At 39.5% G+C, this 19,493-nt stretch overlaps 1 protein-coding gene across 1 annotated transcript in view; it reads right to left on the bottom strand.

Moving 5' to 3' along the window:
- The window catches only part of tbl3 (transducin beta like 3), a 74,670-nt gene that overhangs the window by 20,268 nt on the left and 34,909 nt on the right, over positions 1-19,493 (bottom strand). Inside the window, exons 12-19 of the mRNA XM_059979567.1 lie at positions 13,278-13,336; positions 13,075-13,181; positions 11,126-11,273; positions 9,225-9,455; positions 6,161-6,231; positions 4,176-4,332; positions 3,419-3,477; positions 2,252-2,355 (exon numbers count right to left, since the gene is read on the bottom strand). Of these exons, the coding sequence (XP_059835550.1) occupies positions 2,252-2,355; positions 3,419-3,477; positions 4,176-4,332; positions 6,161-6,231; positions 9,225-9,455; positions 11,126-11,273; positions 13,075-13,181; positions 13,278-13,336 (936 nt within the window). The remainder of the gene's footprint in view (positions 1-2,251; positions 2,356-3,418; positions 3,478-4,175; positions 4,333-6,160; positions 6,232-9,224; positions 9,456-11,125; positions 11,274-13,074; positions 13,182-13,277; positions 13,337-19,493) is intronic.

Below are 19,493 nucleotides of genomic sequence, written 5' to 3'. Positions count from 1 at the left end.
ATCATGAACTCAGGATGGGTGCAGAAAGTAACAGTAATACAGTTGTCGATATAATGGAGCATTACCAGTGTAGGCTTGGAAACTGGACTGATTCACATTGCTGACAAATAGATAGACTGAAGTAGGGCCTATGCAAGTGCCCATGCTACACCTATTGTTTGGAGAAAGTGAGAGGAGCCAAAAGAGAAATTTTTCAGGTTGAGAACAATTTCCGTCAGACGGTGGAGGGTGGTGGTGAGGTTGGGATTGGTACAGAGAGTGGAGGGCAGTGTGTTCAGTAGGGGTGAGGTTAGAATGGGGAGAAGAGGGGTGAAGTTGAGACAGTTGTCTCATCAGTAGTTAGAGGTGAAAAGACCCAGAACAGGCAAAAAAAGCAGAGTAGGGTGTCCAAGAGAGGAGGGGAGGGGGGGGGGGGTTGAAGATGGGAGAAGGGGTCATTGGTGGGGAGTCCCTGTCAAAGGAGTCAGTTGATAGAGGTGGTGGAAGAAGAACTCGGCATCATGGCAGGCACATATCTCCGAGGTGAGGGCACAGGGGACAAGGGCAAGTCGCTTGCTGAGGACAGAACTTTTCAATTAGAGCCACAGACTCAATTAGAGTCCTTTCAGGTAACGTGACACTTCATCGCCCACAAGTCTGCTGGGGTCATTACGTCAGTGAGGCTGGACACAAATTGGGTGCCTGTGCTTTGCTGAACATCTTTCCTCTGTCTGCCACAAAAGGCAGGATCTCCCAGCGGCTACCATTTCACTTCAGCTTCCCATTCCCATACAGACATGTCTGTCCGTGGCCTCTTCTACCAGCAGAATGAAGCCAAATTCAGGTTGGAGGAGCATCATTTCATATTTTATCTAGGTAACCTCCAACCTGACAGCATGAACAATGATTTCTCGAACTTCTGGTGATTCCCTTCCCCCCACTTCTCTTTTCCCATTCTGGTTACCCTCTCAACCCTTCTCTTCCCACCTGCATATGACCACCTTCTGGTTCCCCTCCTCCTCCCCTTTCTTCCATGGTGCATTGTCCTCTCCTATTAGATTCCTTCTTCTTTAGCACTTTACTTCTTCCACCTATCCTCTCCCAGCTTACTTCATCACCCCTTCCCTACCCACCCACCCTAATCATACCTATCACTTGCCAGATTCCCTGTGCCCCACCTTCTTGTTTGAGCTTCTACCCGCTTTCTTTCTAGTGCTTACGAAGGGTCATGCCTCAAAATGTGAACTGATTATTCCCCTTCATCGATGCTGACTAATTTGCTGAATTCCTCCAGAATTTTATCTGACTTCCAAGATTTACAGTATCTGCAGAATTTTGTGTTTAGACATTGCAGACAGTTGTTGACATAGCTAAACATGTTATGGAAACCAGCCTCCCCTTCACGGCCTCTCTATACTTCTTGCTGCCTCAGTAAAGCAGCCAGCACAATCAAAGACCCAACAACTTTGGATATTCTCTCTCCTCCTCTCTTCCATCGGATAGAAGGTACAAAAGCCTGAAAGCATGTACTACCATGTTCAAGGTCAGCTCCTACTCAGCTGTTACATAATTCATAAGAGAGATTCTTCACCTCACATCCAAATTCATTATGATCTTGCACCTTATTGTCTACCTGCACTGCACTTTCTCTGTAATTGATATAGCTTATTTTGCATCATTAATATTCTACCTTGTTCTATCTCAATGTATTGTGTAACGATTTGATCTGTATGAACAATACGCAAGACAAGATTTTCATTACCTCTGTACACATGACAATAATAAACCAGTTCCATTCATGCCACAGAAACTTAGGTCCATCCAAATGACCAGATGAGGCCTCAGTTTGGTGTTGTATACTATTCACTTAATACTATTAATTTTGTATCAATGGAAGACTTCTATGCTTATAGATAACTCACAATCTTCTGACAAGTGTTAGATTTGGCTTAATTAGTAGAATTCAAAGTCGATGAATTCCACCAATTAGGTCATAATATGTGACATCCTGGCCATTTTTCAAATAAACACTACTAAGACTAGTCATCTTCCAAATTATCTAACATCCCTCTCAGTGATATTCCTTCAAAAATAATTCATAGACTGCAAAGCATTTTATGGGGGTCAAAAGAGTGAAAGTCTTTGAACTGTGAGGTCTGGAGTATGACAATTGAAAGAGGATTACAAATTACATTAGTTACAACCATTCAACTTCTGTTTAAATACATACCAATTAAGCAAAAATCTGTGATGGAAAAAGCATCATATTTACCTTTGATCACAATCAGTACTGTCTGGGGCTGGTCCAAAGAGATGGCTAATCCTAAAGCTTTCAAGTATTTTCGTTCATGCAATAAATTAGATAATTCTTGTTGTCTGGAATAGAGAGATTAATTTTAATTAGTCAAAGAACTATTGTAACACAAAGAAGAGCACCCAAGCTTAGTGTTCTAGTAAAAAGAATAAAGAGAACAGAAAAAATACACATTAGTGCAGTATCATTTAAAGGATCTCATATCTGTTATCACTTACAATAGCACCAACACCAAAAGTGAACACTTTCATCTTTGCTGTATTCTATAATTTCAGTCCAAAGAATTGATGGACCAATTCAACTATATTTTTCAGACTTGGTTAGTATGCTTTATTGATGTTAAGTTTAATAAGACTTTGGAGCAAAAATCACTTTGACAAACATAGCACTTGGGATATTTTAATAATACCATAATTTGTGTCAATTTTTAATCCAAGTTTAAAAGATACCTCCTATATAATAATGAATGCTACAGAATTACATCTTACTTTTATCCAGTAATATTTGATGACAAGATTTAGATCTCCTTCATTGTTACACTGCACTTTAAACCGCAGATTAGATGACTTTTGTAGAGCACCTTCACATGTTGTGTAAGTAGTCTGGTTACTTAATTTTAATCCTTCATTCCGTAACTGCATCTTCAGCATTGCACAGTAGGTCACAGTTATACAGCACTTGTGTCAGGCCCTTTGGCCCAATCACCCTTTTATATAAAACCTACACTACATGTTTTATTTCTACTCTCCCACTGCACTAACAAAAGGGAAATGGACAAGAAAAACATCTTTCAGTTAGGCACAGCCTTTTAAACCAAATCACTGAGTTTAGAATCATTGCAACTCCCGGTTTTACTTTCTCTGAACCTTTTTTTGTTTCCAAGCTTTTATTATTACACCCTGTTGTCTTGAACAGTAGACCCCTTTGTCAATTAATAAACTACTTCCCAGAAACTTCTTTCTTCCGCTAACCCATTTCTCTGCATCATTAAAAGTCTTTTTCCCACAAAATTTGTCGGTTCAAGTTGATAGATTTACATCAGAAATGCTAACTTCATTTCCCTCTCCACTGACGCTGCCCAGAATTTTCACCACTTTTGTTTATTTAGTTACTTAAACAACATACTTTAAAATTTGCTCTTCCTGTTTGGCCTGCTCTTCTGCAAGCTCAATCTCTGTAACATCCTGAAACACACAAAAGGAGCATTTCAATATACTTAAAGCAGCCAAAATACAAAAAGCTACAGAAACTTTATCTTCCGTCTCCCACAATGCCCTTCAGTTACAGGCTTGTCAACAAAAAATGCCTGAAGAGGTTTCGACTGAGTCATGGAGTCATACGGCACTTGCACAGCATAAAGGAGAAGATGAGTAAAGATGAAGGATAGTGGTTGGGGAAAAGTAGTGCACAACATTAATCATTCCTGTCTACTCCAGCTCGACAAACCACAATATCAAGCTTTGACTCAGCAACTTTGGAAGTGGTACTGCAGAATCAACCTGCTTTGAAAGATGTTTCTCCAAGCCCACGTACAGTCTAGTACTTACAACTATGAAAAGAGATTTTTCTTCATTCTATCTCTCGCGGATTCAAGCAAAGGCCCAAAGGTAATAGTCTAGTGCCCAGACAATTGCTACATAATTCACTGAAATATATTTGATGCAAGTTTCATCCCTTTATTGAACAAAGCAACAGAAGTGTTTGTCTCATCATATTCTTAGAAAGCAAGCATTGCTACCAAACAGAACTCTCTCCCTGGCCAAGAGTGACAGCAGAAAATGGAATGTAAAAATCTGAACAACAAAACTCTTGAAAACACAACGTCCAGTTAATTGAAAAAGAGAATAAAGCAGAACCACATTAGTGATTTCACTTATTGTACCTTCCAGATAATTATACATGAATCTCCCGATCCAGTGACAACCAAGTCATCTTTCTTGTTACAGTGCAAACCCCACACTTTATTCTCGTGGGCATCTAATGTTTTTACACACTCATTGGTTTTAATGGTCCAAAGCTTCAGTAAACCATCAGACCCACTGTGGGGGGAAAAAAAAGAAAATAAACCCATTGATTAAGAAACTGTCAACTTACAATAGAATTCTTTAAATTATTTGATCAGAGATTAAAAATTGATGTGGTCAGGTTTTACAGCATACATCTCTTGCACTACAAATTTACTCCTCTTATTACTGCAGTTTAAAAGATATATAAACTCCCCTCCAGAGTTCATAAAATCAAGGCAGGAAGGTTGGTTGGGTAAAAAAAATAAATAGGTTAAGATGAAGAAGAAAATTGGGGAGATGGGTGGAAAGAAGTACAAATAAGTAACGGGGAATCCAAAGAGAAGAATGTAAAGCAGGAAGTTGGATGGCAGAGATGGAGAAGAAACAAAGAGAATCTTACATTCGTCAGAAGTTTCCACCTAATATTAAAAAAAAGATGCCTCTTTCTGCTGTTAATGTTTTTTTTTGTTCTGAATGGCAGTGACTTCTCCAAATTCATCTTTAAGATATAATTAATTGCACACCAGGGACTGCATATAACTATGGAACTTTTGCAAATCAAACTAACCCTGAAGATGACACATTTTGCATTTTCACCAGGAGAATAGTCTATCCAAGTTTCTATACAACATCAATAGGAATCACAGTCAATTGCTTTCCTGTGCAAGAAGTCACAAGGGATTATAGATAGAGCTAACAAAAGGACAAATTTATAATAGATGGAGTTCAATGTGAAAAACTGCACAGGCATCTACTTCTAATATGAAAAAGATAAACTAAAACTAATTTTTCAAAAAAATATGCTGTGGAAGAGTGAAAGGATTTGAAGGTCTATGTGCTACAATAAATATCAGCTTAAATAATATATAGTTTGAAAATTCAGTTGTAAATCTTGTGAATTGAGCATGGATTTTCCCAAATTCCTTTCCAGGAACGTCAAGAACAAGCATTCAATTTTCCTTTGTAAATGCCCTTGAGATGATGGCAGTGAGCCACCATTTGCTGTCCTTCCAGTGACCATACACCAACAAGGTTGTGGGTTGGAGCCTCAGATATGCCACTAAATGTTAAGGGGAGATGGTTAAATCCGCCCTTGGTGAAGATGACAAATGCCTGGCCCTTGTGTGGAACAAATGTTGCTTCACAATGTTACTTCAAGTGCCTGAACATTGTGATACTGTAGCTTAAAAGGTTTAACTTATGCAAACAGGTTGTACAATTTTGTTGTGGGTTCCCATGTTTAGAGTTTTATTTTATTTTATTTAGAGACGCAGTGCAGAACTGCCCCTACCAGCCCAACAAGCCACACAGACCAGCAATCCATCTATTTAACCCTAGCCTAATCACAAAACAATTTACAATGACCAATTAACGTGCTAACCAGTGATTTTGGACTGTAGGAGGAAACTAGAACACCCAGAGTAAACCCACACGCTCATGAAAAGGACATACAAACTTCTTATTGAGGATGCTTGAACTGAACTCTGATGCCCCGAGCTGTAATAGTGCCACGCACTGAGCGACAGCCTAATCAGGGACTCCGCAGGGTGGATACAAGACCACCTCCTCTTTTTAAAACTAGGCCAGAGCATGAACATTCTGTGTAAAACACACTAGAAAAAAGGGAATTTAGTTCCCCACTCAGTGGATGCTTGGTCACTAGAAATTATGGTTGAAAGGGATTTTTGTTAGATAAGTTATCAAAGAATATTTAGCACAAGCAAGAAAATGAAGTGGAGGTAGGGTTTGAGGGGCTCTAAAGTTTTATTTTTTAAACTTTTCTTCCACTTTTAATGCACTTTGAAAAGGAATGATGAGACCCAATTACAATATTAATGCCAATCTATTTTATAGACTGTACCTTGTTAGCAGCTGAGTTCCATGACTGACAAAAATAATCTTCAGTACCGATGCATCATGGCCTTCAAATGTCTGAGAACATAAACATTTAGTTAATATGAAACGGGATAAAATGGAAACTATACCATGCAGTAAACTGGGGATTTGTTACATGACAGCAAAAAAAAAACTATTCTGTAAATTGTTAACCTTAGCCAGGTTTGTGGCCATTCCTTCATCCCAATTTGACTGTCCCTCCAAATGAAACAGCAATTCAACTGCCTGTCTACTAATCTAATGGACTGCACTTGGAGCCAACTATAAATGGAGAAATCAAGTGCAGACTGGATGATTACACTGTGGGACTCCTGCATACTGTCTGCAACTATGACCCTGAATTTCCATTCGTTTGTTAATTTATTTCTCTCCCCTTTGTTGATGTATCTACATATTGCAGAAAAAAGTTCTCCCGGACACACCTCAAAAATTCAGTTTTTAACACCATGACAACCTCACTTGATACTTAGGGAATTATATCCCAGTTAATTATTTTATTTTTATTGTATTTCTCTGTTATCTGCCACGTGTCTGTTCCTGCTTCTCTTGTTTACTATTGCGAGGTCTGTAATACGCTCCTACCAAAATGACAAAACCCAAATGGCCTAATTTGAGGAGCCTCATAGGACAGGAGTTCCTAACCTGTTTTACGCCATGGACCCTGACCATTAACCAAAGAGTCCATGGACGCCAGGCTGGGAATCCCTGTTCTAAGATCCTCTCCCTCAATAATAAAGTAGTGCAATATCCTCCTCCCCTTTTAACATCCTTCTGACTCATCTGAATATTCTGTGCCTGGAATATTCAGTTGCCAGTCCTTCAACCATCTTAGTGATAGCAACAATACGGTAAACCCCGATGTTAATTAACGCTTTGAGTTTATTTTACTAGTGATTTCCCTTTAATTAGAATAGCTTTGAATTCCTTTGACATACACACGGACTCTCTTGTTGTGCCTTTTGATATTACTATTTCCCTTCTAGATGATTGTACCTCTCCATCCAGAGAGCTACTCTGGAGCCCCTTCCCCTGCCATCTCATGGAGACAAGGATGCAAGAAACAAGTGTGGTCAACAGTGCAGCTAGAATACTACAGCACAGTACAGGCCTTCAGCCCTCGATGTTGCGCCAACTCATATATTCCTTAACAAAAAGTACTAAACCCACACTACACTTTAAACCTCTTTTTCTTTCATCCATGTGCCTGTCCAAGAGGCTCTTAAATACCCCTAATGTTTTAGCCTCCACCACCATCCCTGGCAAAGTCATTCCAGGCACCCACAATCCTTTGTGTAAAAAAACTTAACCCTGATGTCTCCCCTAAACTTCCTTCCCTTAACTTTGTACATATGCCCTCTAGTGTTTGCTATTCATGCCCTGGGAAACAGGTACTGGCTATCCACCCTATCTATGCCTCTCATAATCGTGTAGACCTCTATCAAGTCCCCTCTCATCCTTCTGTGCTCCAAAGAGAAAAGTCCCAGCTCTGCTAACCTTGCCTCATAAGACTTGTTTTCCAATCCAGGCAACATCCTGGTAAATCTCCTCTGCACCCTCTCCATAGCTTCCACATCCTTCCTATACCAGAACTGAACACAATACTCTGTGTGGTCTCTCTAGAGATTTGTAGAGTTGCAACATGACCTCTCTACAGCTGACCAGTGAGCTTGCACAATGGAAGACCTACCTAATATCTACAAGATTATAAAGTGTTTAGTCAGAAGATGAAGAGTAAGCTTGAGTTTATGCCTTTTGTTGGTACAAGGGGTCTAGAGACTGTTAAAGAGTAGAGATATCAATCATGACAAATCATCAGAAACTCAAGGCCATGCTTGTTGACCGAATGAAGGTATGCCATGAAGTGGCCAAGATCTGTGTGACTGTAGTATTTTCCTCTAGTGTAGGTGTTCCCAACCTTCTTTATGCCCATGAGCCCCTATTATTAACCGAGGGGGTCCATGGTTGGGAACCCGTGGTTGAAGGGAAGATTTCAGGAGCAGCAAGTATATTACACTAAGATACTGATTTATCCAGGGAGCTTTTTTGGGCCCAGAACAGGAAGAATGCAGGCAATGGGACAGGTGTTACATCTCTTGCTTTGGTGAAAAACTGCTATGTAACAGTTTTGTTACCTATGTGCAAGGTAACAGAAGGAAGGAAATAAGTTCCCCTGTTCACTTTTGCAGTATTTTGAGATCTACAGTAGGCATAAAAAAAGGCCCACTGTTGGATTCGGAGGAACACATGAAAAATGCATGAGGAACCCAGCAGGCCTGGCAGCAGCTATGGAGACAAATAAACAGTTAACCCTTTAGGCTGAGACCTGTCATTGGGATTGGAAAGTAGGGGAACAAAGCCAGAATAAGAAGGTGAGGCGGGAGGCGAAAGAGGGAAAAGAGGCCAAGTAAATAGGGAGGGTGGGGGGAGAGAAGGTGGGTGGATGGGGGGGGTGAAGCGAGAAGCTAGGAAAAGATGTGAAAACAGTAAAGGGCTGAAGGAGGAATCCGATAGGGGAGAAAAATGGACCTCCTATCGCTGAGAGAGAGGAGACCATTTGACTTGTGCATTGATAAAAGTAATTTTATCAAAAGCACAATATACTGGCTATTGGATATTAGTGAAAGATCTCAGATTTAATCAGGAAGAAGGAAGAAAAGGTTGGAGATGTTACTTCTAGAACTTTAATGATACAGTTTCCTGCTCAGCTGCCTGCCCCAAAAATTGTTAACACTGAATTCTTCATCCCACCTCTTGATGAATCAATTCATGGAGGAATCCATGAAACAATAGCCAATTGAAATGAAGCAACTAATATGAGCAAGTTCAAATGGATCAAAATTTTTCTTGACCACCCATCCTAAAACTTCCAATTCCTGCCCTGGATTTAAACTGGTGTTAAGGAATCTGATGTGCTATGATACCTAATTACCATTGCCAGCATTGCTAATAAGGAGGCCAGATGGCCTTTATTCAACCTAACCACCACACACAAAGATATGCCTTCCTTCTCTTCAATTTAAGCTTTGCACCTTTAAACAGTTGAAGTCCTTAAGTCCCCACAGTTTGACAGTGCCATCTGCTGATGAGGTAGCAAGGATTTGATCCATTGGAGAAAACTGGACAGACCAAATCCCACGTTTGTGGCCTCGAAATACTCCCAGGAGTGAGAAATTGGAAGATGACCAGAGCTTTGCTGTCCTATCCTGGGAGCCTGTTGCTATCAACTTGTCATTTGGAGAAATGTCCACACTGTTTATATCCTACAAAATAACAAAGAGGAAACATTTTTTAAAAATCATCTTTTGTCATAACTAATGAAAATTTTCGTTCACAATGCAATATGGTTCATCATTACAAATGCATTTCTATGGTACTCTAAAGATCACTGTAAGTTGGAAAAAAAAAGTATCAGTGTTTAAGCTAAGCGAGAGATAGAGAAATAATGCACGTTGAAACCCTAGAGGGAAGTCCTTTTGAGGAGGGATTAAAGAAGATAAACGGAGAGGCAAAACTTCAGGGCGTGAATTCCAGAGCCTGGTGGGGTTGGGGGGAGGGGAGGAGAAAGGAGTGAAAATGCAGAAATTAAATGGTGGGGACGCAGAAAAATGTGGGCGGGAAGTCTATGGAATGAAGTAGTCTTGTGGGATAGCGCTGTAGGAGGAGGTTACAAAGATAGGGAAGTGGTAACCACATGAGGAGGTTTACCATGAGACCTTTAGTCTTTGAGGCACTAGGGGGTTAAGAACCAATGCAATGAAGATGGCCATGATATATTCTGCATTACTTGCTTATATAACATGAACTACAAATCTAATACCAAGCTAAAGGAAACAGAAGGGTGGAATTGGCCAACTGGGAGGTGAAGCAGCTGACACTGAAGAAACAAATGGAAGGGTAGTTAGACTCATATAGCACAGAAGCAACACTTCAACCAGTCACACAAATATTTGTAAAAATTTTCCCCACAGTCTTATCAACTCTTCCCAGATTCTACCACTCACCCACACACAAGGGGCAATTTACAGTGCCCAATTAACCTATTGGGCACATCTTTGCGATATTAGAGAAAATTGTAGAATCCAGATGTACCCAAGCAGTCACTAAATGAACAAATTCTAGAGGTCAGAATTTAACCTGTTCTTTAGAGCTGAAGTTGTCTCTCCCATTTATCTTTTCTTAATCCCTCATCACAACCACCTCTTTCCAGGGTTTCAACATGCATTACTTCTCTACCTTACAACTCCATGATACTTACTTCAATTTAGTGATCTTTAATAGGTGCACTGCCCTTCAAAATAGGAGTTTTAGCAGCAAAAGTATCGTCAAAGGTCAAAGGGATGTAATGGACACGGAGGTTAACTGCTTGCAATGAAACGGATATTGGCTCCAAGATTTAACTCCGAACCAGAGCAGGCAAATTGAGTCAATTTGCCAGGAGATGGATGGAATCAGTGGTGTGGATATGCAGAACCCAAATCCTGTTGTTTTTCAACCTTCCCAACATTTAGTGGGGAGGAAACTGTTGCCTAGCCAAGTAAAGAGAGCAGTCTCTTTAAAGAGAGTAAATAAGCAGTCTGACATCATTAGCAACAGACGGGGTGAGACTGCTCGGATAGTGAAGTTAGTTACGTCGTTCCCAAGTCTATGAAGGTTATTTTCAAACAACAGTCAGAGAACACAGAAGCATTCTGGGAGACTTGATAGTACTATATGGTTGCAGGAAGAAAAAATGACCATTGGTCTTGCCTATCCAAAATAAACATAGAACCAATTGAGAATTTAGTGCGTTGTGTAAATTACTATAGATAACCCAGAATCACCAGTCCCATCCACCACATTTCCTTGTTTTCCTCTTAAACACAGTCGTTTGGTGCAATTGTTCACTGTTGTTCTAGCATTAATCAAAAGACAAGAATATGCAATCTCTTACTTTGTCATGGGCCTTCTCTGTCAAACTAGCACGAAGAACTTCAAGCTCTGCAGATTTATCATCTTTCCTAGAGGCTTGGCACTTTGTAAGGTTCCACAGCTTCAAGGTGCAATCCTGGCTACCACTAACTATGAAGTTTTCCTTCAATCTGTAATTAAGATATAGTACACACATTCAATCAGGTTGTAATGTAGAGAGATCTCTGAATCAGTAGACAGATGATAAGCACTTTATCAGCTAGAGGTATCAACAATCATCTTCTCACTTTCAACGATGGCACGATACATCTGCAAGTTTCCACTTAAAGACAAGCTGGAATACGGAAATTGTGCTACAGAAAAAGGTGTGCTTCATCGTCAGGAAATAAAGTCTGAAAGCAATAGCCACACTACTTGGAAGGCAGTGAAAGCTTATTGGCAGGAGGGAGCCTTAATTCAGTACACAACTGCTATATCAATTGCTGTAAATATTTAGATCTAAATAATGTTTAATGTAATACAGGTGGCCCGTTTTTCGAACGTTCGCTTTACGACAGCTCACTGTTACAAAAGACATACATTATTACCTGTTTTCGCTAGCCAAAGAGGATTTTTGCTTTTACGAAAAAAAGACACCAGCTTTATATGTGTGTTTACCCTGAGATTGACTACAATGACTGTGAAGCCTTGTGCAGGCAATTGTTTGTGCATGCATGTAGGTGCGTTTTTTTTTTCTCCAAATCGATTTCAGCTCGCTGTACTCCCGATTTTGATCATTCCTGCTTTTACTATAATGTTAGTGTTATTTTAGGTTTTATATGTTATTTGGTTTGATTTGGTAGGTTATTTTTTTGGATCTGGGAATGCTCAAAAATTTTTCCCATATAAATTAATGGTAATTGCTTCTTCGATTTATGACATTTTGGCTTATGAACCATTTCATAGGAACCCTTTACCTTCAGATAGTGGGGGAAACCTGTAAAAACTTCTTAAATAACTACACAGCATTTTGTCAAATAAAACTTCTAAGCACAAAATGAGCCATTAGAACAGGTGTCAAATAAGAAAGCTCTAAGTTTTAGGAAGCATTTTAACAGGGGTATGGAGGTGGCAATTGTTCACAAGATTTAAGGAGGGAGCTTTAGAGCCACCAAGTGAAACTAAACTCGGATGTAAATACAGCAGTGAAAAAAAGGGCTTAGCACACTGGCCTTCAGTCACGGCAGTAGATATAGAGCTTCGATATTATATTGCAGAGGTGAGGTCGCACTGGAAGTTCCTGTACAGTTTTTGTCATCCTGCTCTATGAAAGACATGGTAAACTGGAAAATAATGCCAAAAGGTTTTATGAGGACGTTGCCAGGACTTGAGGGCCTGAGTTACAGGGAGAAGTTCAGGTGAATGAGGGCAACCTTACAGAAATGTTTAAAATTATGATAGGCATGGATAGGCGGATGGTCTACTCCCATGGTAAGGGAGTCCTAAACTAGACAGCGTAGGGTTAGGCTGAGAGGGAAAAGATTTTAAAAGAATCTGAAGGCAATTTTGTCACGCAGAGACTGGTGAGTATTCGGAACGTGTTCCCAGAGGAAGTGGTGCAATACTATCATATAGAAAGCACTTGGACAGGTATGTGCAGGGACGGGGATTAGAATTTGGACCAAATACAGGAAATTGGAGATACCATGGTTGGCATGGACTCGTTGGGCCAAAGGACCTGATTTCATGCTATACTGCTCGATGTCTCAGTGTGTAAGAGTCTAGAATTGCAGAAATCATCCAGTGAGTTGGAGTTTGATGAGATTGCTAAATTAGGGCAGACACAGGTCTAGAGGGATGCGGATAATAATTTTAAGATGAAACTAATTTAGTATTGATTTCTTTATCTCAGTTCCAAACAAAGGCTAGTTACAGCAAAAGTAACTTTGAAACTAATGAAAAATAATTGACAGCTTTTGACAAAATTCTTACCGAGAACAGGAAATGATACCAACAGAGTTGGCGTGTCCTAACCCTTGCGCAACACATTTCACTTTGCCAGTCTTTTCATTCATTCGCCAGACTCGAATCGTTCTGTCCTGAAACATGGCGGAAAAAATTTAGAGGCGTTTATTATACTGATTAATAACCTGTTAAATCCTTACAATTCTATCTTTTAAGAAAATAGATCATACCTTTGAACAACTGGCAAATGTGGCAGCATGTTCAAAAACATCCAGAGCTAACACTGTGTCTAAAAATAAAAACAAAAACAAAGTGTTCTATGATTTAGCGAACAGATTTAGCAGACATTAATTACTTATCATGACACAGTAGATGAAGAGACTTTATGACTCACTAGGTACAAGCTAGTCAGCTCCCAGCAGAGAAAATCCAATAAAACTCATTCATCATCTCCGGATTTTCTTTTATCCCTACAACTTACGCTCTCACATGCCCAACAACTCCCCTCTGATTCTTTCTACCACTTGTACCAGGGGACTATTTGCAGTCACAGATTAATTCATCAGCACATGAGAAGATGCTGACTGCACAGATGTGCAATCTGACAGAAACCCATAAAGTCATGGGGAGAATATACAGACTCCAGCATCCAAAATCAGGATTGAATCTGGCACTCAGAGCCATAAGAAACATTGTTCACCATTCTGACACTGCACTGCTGCAGATTTACAAGATGCAAATTCCTAGCTTTGTCATAAACACAGGCTAATTTCTAAAGTTCTTTTTAAAACTTTAAATGGTAGTATCCTTGAAATGCAGAACCATTCAAGATAGAAATCTATATACAATTAAAACAAACATTTTAAAAAATCACAAAAAAAACTTAAAAATCATCAGAACAATTAAAATATAATTCACCTCATGCTCACCTTTATGCCCTTTGGCAACTCATCTCAAATCAATTATCTAATCCAGCACAGATTCAATAGGCAGCGCCCCCAGTTTAAATTCAGGGGAATTCACTAAGTTCATACTGTACTATTGAACTCCAGATGGAATACAGCATCAGATCACAGCTGAGAGACTGCCAGTCAGTATGACTTTGAAGTTTGGGCGGTGGGGGGGGGGAGGCATGTTAATTTGTAAAATCTTATACATAAGATTAAAGTCAGATTAAAGACAGCATTTCATTGTGGAACTGTAAAAAAAATCCAGCAAACACTAATATAACCTCAGATGTAAACTAGTGGATTTTAAAATGCTTCAAAATTCACTCTTTTTAAGACAACATGCTACAATTGGGCATGACTTTTTTGGACAATTTTAATGGATTACATGCAGATTTTCACCAAGACACATTTACAAAGAACCTTTAATGAACTCAGGGTGAAGCACTGTGATTTACAGGAAATTAAATTCTCAAACTGTTTCAAAGCACAGGAAATATGGCAAATGATTTGTAAGCACATTTCCGTACAAAAACGTGATCATGAGAGTTACAGGTGAGGGATTAATATCTTTTCCCTAGAGATACAACACAGAACAGGCACAGAGACTCTTTACAGAGGACACTGAGACTAAACTCCAAACTCTGACGCCTGAGCAGTAATCGTGTCACGCTAACTGCTGTACCACTGTAATGCCCAATTATCCAAACTAATACCAGTTCAACACAACCTCTTGCATACATCTCAGTGATGACAGGATTTCAATTTAATATCTCATCTGATATCTCATTCCCAGCACTAACGTACTCCCTTGGTATTGCATGAGTGTATCAGCCCACATTGTCAGGAATGTGACCTGCAATCACATGTCTACCTTAAAAGATGACAGCATTATATATTGTGTCATAGCTAAGATCTAAATGCTTTAGATCACTGCTTAAATCTTGTTACCTCGGAAAATATTACTTTACAGCTTCTAAAAGGATTGTTACTTTCTTTTTATACAAGTTCCTACAACCCATTTTGGTATTCTTTGCTAGCTTACTTTCATGTGCCATTTTTTTTCCTTTTATCAATTCTTGAGTCATCTTTTCTTTGCAACATTATAATCCTTCCTTTCATTCAAGGAAGGCCCTGATACGTTCTAATGCAAATAGATTCCCTCTTCATTTATAATATTAGTAGTCAGCGGCACAGGTCTCCGTTGGGATTAATACTTCGTTGCATATTTCTACTAATCAACTGTCATACCTCTTAAGTAAACTCCCAATCTGCTTTAACAAACTTATCTTTTGTGCCAAGTAATTGTCTTCATTCAGGTCTGAGACCAGTTTTAGCCTTATTATTTACCTGAAATGAATATACAATTCTATTTTATTCTAACCTAATCACACTTTACACAAGGATCCTTAACTATGAGATTACTTTTGCATTCTGCTAAAATGCTTCTACTTTTGAACTTTTGCCATTTGTCCTTAATTGATATATTTTTGACCATAACACAAAAGAGCACAATTATGCCTTCTGGCCCATCGAGCCTGCTCTGCCATTCCATTGTATTGCTCCCAACCCCAATTTCCTGCCTTCTCTCTGTAACCTTTGAGGCCCTGATTAATCAAGAATCTATCAACCTCTGCCTTAAATATACCCAATGACTTGGCCTCCACAGCTGTCTATGGCAATGAATTCCACAGATTCAGTTCTCTCTGGCTAAAGAAACTTTTCCTCATCTATTCCAAATGGACGTCCCTCTATTCTGAGGCTGTGCCCTCAGGCCCTAGACTCACCCACTCTTAGAAACATCCTCTCCACATCCTACTGTATATATGCCGTTTAATATTCAATGTTTCAATGAGATCCCCCCACCATTCTTCTAAACTCCGGTGAGTACAGGCCCACAGCCATCAGACATATGTTAACAATTTCCCTCTTGGGATCATCCTTGCGAACCTCCTCTGGACCTTCTCCATTGCCAACACATCTACTCTTAGATAAAGGGCCCAAAACTGCATACAATACTCCATGTGTGGTCCCACCAATGCTTTATAAAGCATTGCATCCTTGCTTTCATATTCCAGTCCTCTTGAAATGGATGCTAACATTGCATTTGCCTTCTTTACCACCAACTCAACCTGCATTAACTTTAGGGAATGCTGCACAAGGACTCCCAAGTCCCTTTGCACCTCAGATTTTTGAATTTTCTCCCCTGTTGGAAAATATTCCACACCTTTATTTCTTCTGCCAAAGTACCTAACCACGCACTTCCCTACACTATATTCCATCTGTCACTTCTTTGCCCATTCTCACAATCTGTCTATGTCCTTCTGTAGGCACACCACTTCCTTAAAACCATGGGCCCTTCCACCTACCTCGAAACTGTTAGCAAACTTGGCCATAAAGCCATCAATTCCAAAATCCAAATCACTGTGATATAACATGAAAAGAAGCAGTCCCAACACCAACCCCTGTGGTATACCACTAGCAGTCAACCAGAATGTTTATTCCCATTCTTTGCCTCCTACCAGTCAGCCAATCTTCTATCCATGCTAGTATCTTTCCTATAATACCATGGGTTCTCATCTTGTTAAGCAGCCTCATGTGCAGTACTTTGTCAAAAGCCTTCTGAAAATCCCATACACTGACTTTCCTTTGTCTATCCTGTTATTTGCTCAAAGAATTCCAACAGATTTGTTAGGCAAGATTTCCCCTTAAGAAAAACATGTGTTTCCAAGTACCCCGAAACCTTGTCCTTAATAATAGACTCCAATATGTTTCCAACCACTGAAGTCAGCCTATAATTTCCTTTCTTCTGTCTCCCTCACTTCTGAAAGAGTGGAGTAATATTTGCAATTTTCCAGTCCTCCGGAAACATTCCAGAATACAGTGATACTTGAAAGATCATTACCAGTGCCTCCACAATCTCTTCAGCTACCTCTTTCAGAACCCTGGGATGTAGTCCATCTGGTCTGGTCTAACTAACTTATCTACCTCCGGACACTTCATCTTCCCAATAGCAATTCGTAATAGCAATGACACTCATTTCTGCTGACACTCTTGAGTTTCTGGCATTCCACTATTACCTTCTACAATGAAGACTGACACCAAATACTTATTCAGTTCATCTGCCATTGCTTTGCTCCATGTTACTACCTCTGCAGTTTCATTTCCCAGCAGTTCATTATCTGCTCATCTCTCTCTTACTCTTTATATAACTGAAAAAAACTTTTGGTCTCCTCTTATATCATTGGCCAGATTACCTTCACATTTCATCTTTTAAGTCCTTATGGTTTTGTTTAGTTGCCTTTTGTTGGTTTTTAAAGTTTCCAACTAATTTTTGCTATATTATATGCCATCTCTTTTGCTTTTATACCGTCTTTGACTTCCCTTGTCAGCCACGTTTTCCTCATCTTCCCTTCAGAATACTTCATCTTTTTTTTTGTAATTTTTTTTATTGAAGTTCATCAAACAAACATTTTCATAAGATGTATTTCAGACATTGTACATATATATCATATAATCATATATATCACAAATCTCCACAAAGTATTTATCTGGGGTATACACTTATAGAAAAGAGTGGAAAGAAAAAACAAGCAAAAGGAAAGAACTATTCTCACAAATCAAAGAATACTTCATCTTTAGAATGCATCTTTCCTGCACCTTCCAAATTGTCTCCAGAAGCTCCAGCCATTGCTCCCCATCTACAGCTACACTGCATCATTTAATTTAAAGCTCAATCGTGGTTCTCAGCCCACTTCAGGTGAAGCTCATTTCCCTGTCTCCCTAATGCTGGTGTAAGCACTACTGAAATGCTTTCTCCCCTCCCCTCCTAGCCACACTTAACTAATTCCTCCAGTTGTTGTTGTGTCAAGATATACCCAGCTCAGGTATTATTATTTCTAGCTGTTAGTCCCCAACAGATACACCAGCAGGAAAGAAAACTATTAGCAAACAATGAGAACAAGAACAAAAAGCTGCCTTAAACAAGGTAGAGAAGAAATGGCAATTTGCCCAATTGATGTTTTTCTTACTGTAAGATCATGTGAGGAAGATGAATCACCAATGACAACTCATTCACAAAAATACTCATGGATTTGGGATTTAGTACTCAGCTCAATGTACAGTACAGCATTTATATTATATCCATGAGCATTGCAATCAAGCAGATTTATAACCATCAATACACTACACTAGCAGTTTTGATAAGTATTTTTCCAATTCACTCACATGCTCCAATATTAACTTCTTCAGCTGTGAAACAATACTTACTTTAAAAACAAAGCACTTTTTAAAAATAAACATCCTATATTTCACTGCGCCCTCACCTCCTGAAAAGAAAACAATGTATAGCTTGTAGTTTGATATGGGGCCGCAAGGTAGCACAACGCTTTACAGTGTCAGTGATGCAGGTTCAGTTCCCACTGCTGCCCACAAGGAGCTTGTACGTTCTCCCTGTAGCCATGTGGGTTTCCTCTCACAGTCCACGCCTACTAACTGGTGGGTTAGTTGGTCATTGTGGCTACACTTAAATCGGGGATTGCTGTATAGCATGGCTCAAAAGGCCTGAAGAGACTACTCTGCGCTGTATCCAAAAAATAAAGTTTTAAACTATTAACTACACCATATTACTACTTAGACAATTAAGAGAAGCTGAAGCAAAAATGGCCAACATACTGAAATAAACTTTCATTTTTTCTTTACTTTTAATCTTCAGGGATAGTGTGGTTTGAAATAGGTTCATGACTAATCAACATGCATGATTATCAATCATCACTGTTTGAAAAGTATTTTCGAATGATACTTTTTAAACAGTAATGAATGATAGTCACGCATGTTGATTAGTCATGAACCTATTTCAAACCACACTATCCCTGAAGACTACTTCACTTTAAGATGTTGAGAACACAAAAATCAAAATCTCGTTTTTGCCAATTATACTAATTTGGAAACATTAAATACTAATATACATTCCATTGACCTTTGAGCAATGACCAATCTGGACATCGGAAGTTCGAATGGTGGTGATTTCACTCAGGTCCACTGCCCAAGCAGAAAAAGGGAGCAGCGGGTCACAGCAGCTTAAGAGCTTTCACAAACGACCAATCTGCATTGAAGATTGATTGGCAAGGGCAAATTAAAGGAAGGCAGGGGCCATTGTCTGAATGGAAAGTCAGACTGGCTAATCTTGAGGCTTTAGCTCTTTGAGGCTCCAGCCAAGAGAGGCTTCGGTCAGAGAAAGCAAAGGAAAGAAAGGCTCCAGGTAAGTTTTGTTTTTTTCCTTTCTTTATATTTGTTCAGCTAGGACATTGAGATGCCAGGTAGGATAGTGGAATGCTCTGTTTGCGGGATGTGGGAAGCCCAGTGTTCCTGATAACCAGCTGCAGCTTCTAACAATCCACATTAAGGAGTTGGAGCTGGAACTGGATGAACTCTGGATCATTCAGGAGGCTGAAGGGGTGATAGATAAGAAATATAGAGGTAGTTACACCCACGGTGCAG

This window comes from Hypanus sabinus, chromosome 9 (genome assembly GCF_030144855.1).
Source record: "Hypanus sabinus isolate sHypSab1 chromosome 9, sHypSab1.hap1, whole genome shotgun sequence".
Classification (NCBI taxonomy): Eukaryota; Metazoa; Chordata; class Chondrichthyes; order Myliobatiformes; family Dasyatidae; genus Hypanus; species Hypanus sabinus.
This window is presented reverse-complemented; position numbering and strand designations above follow the sequence as displayed.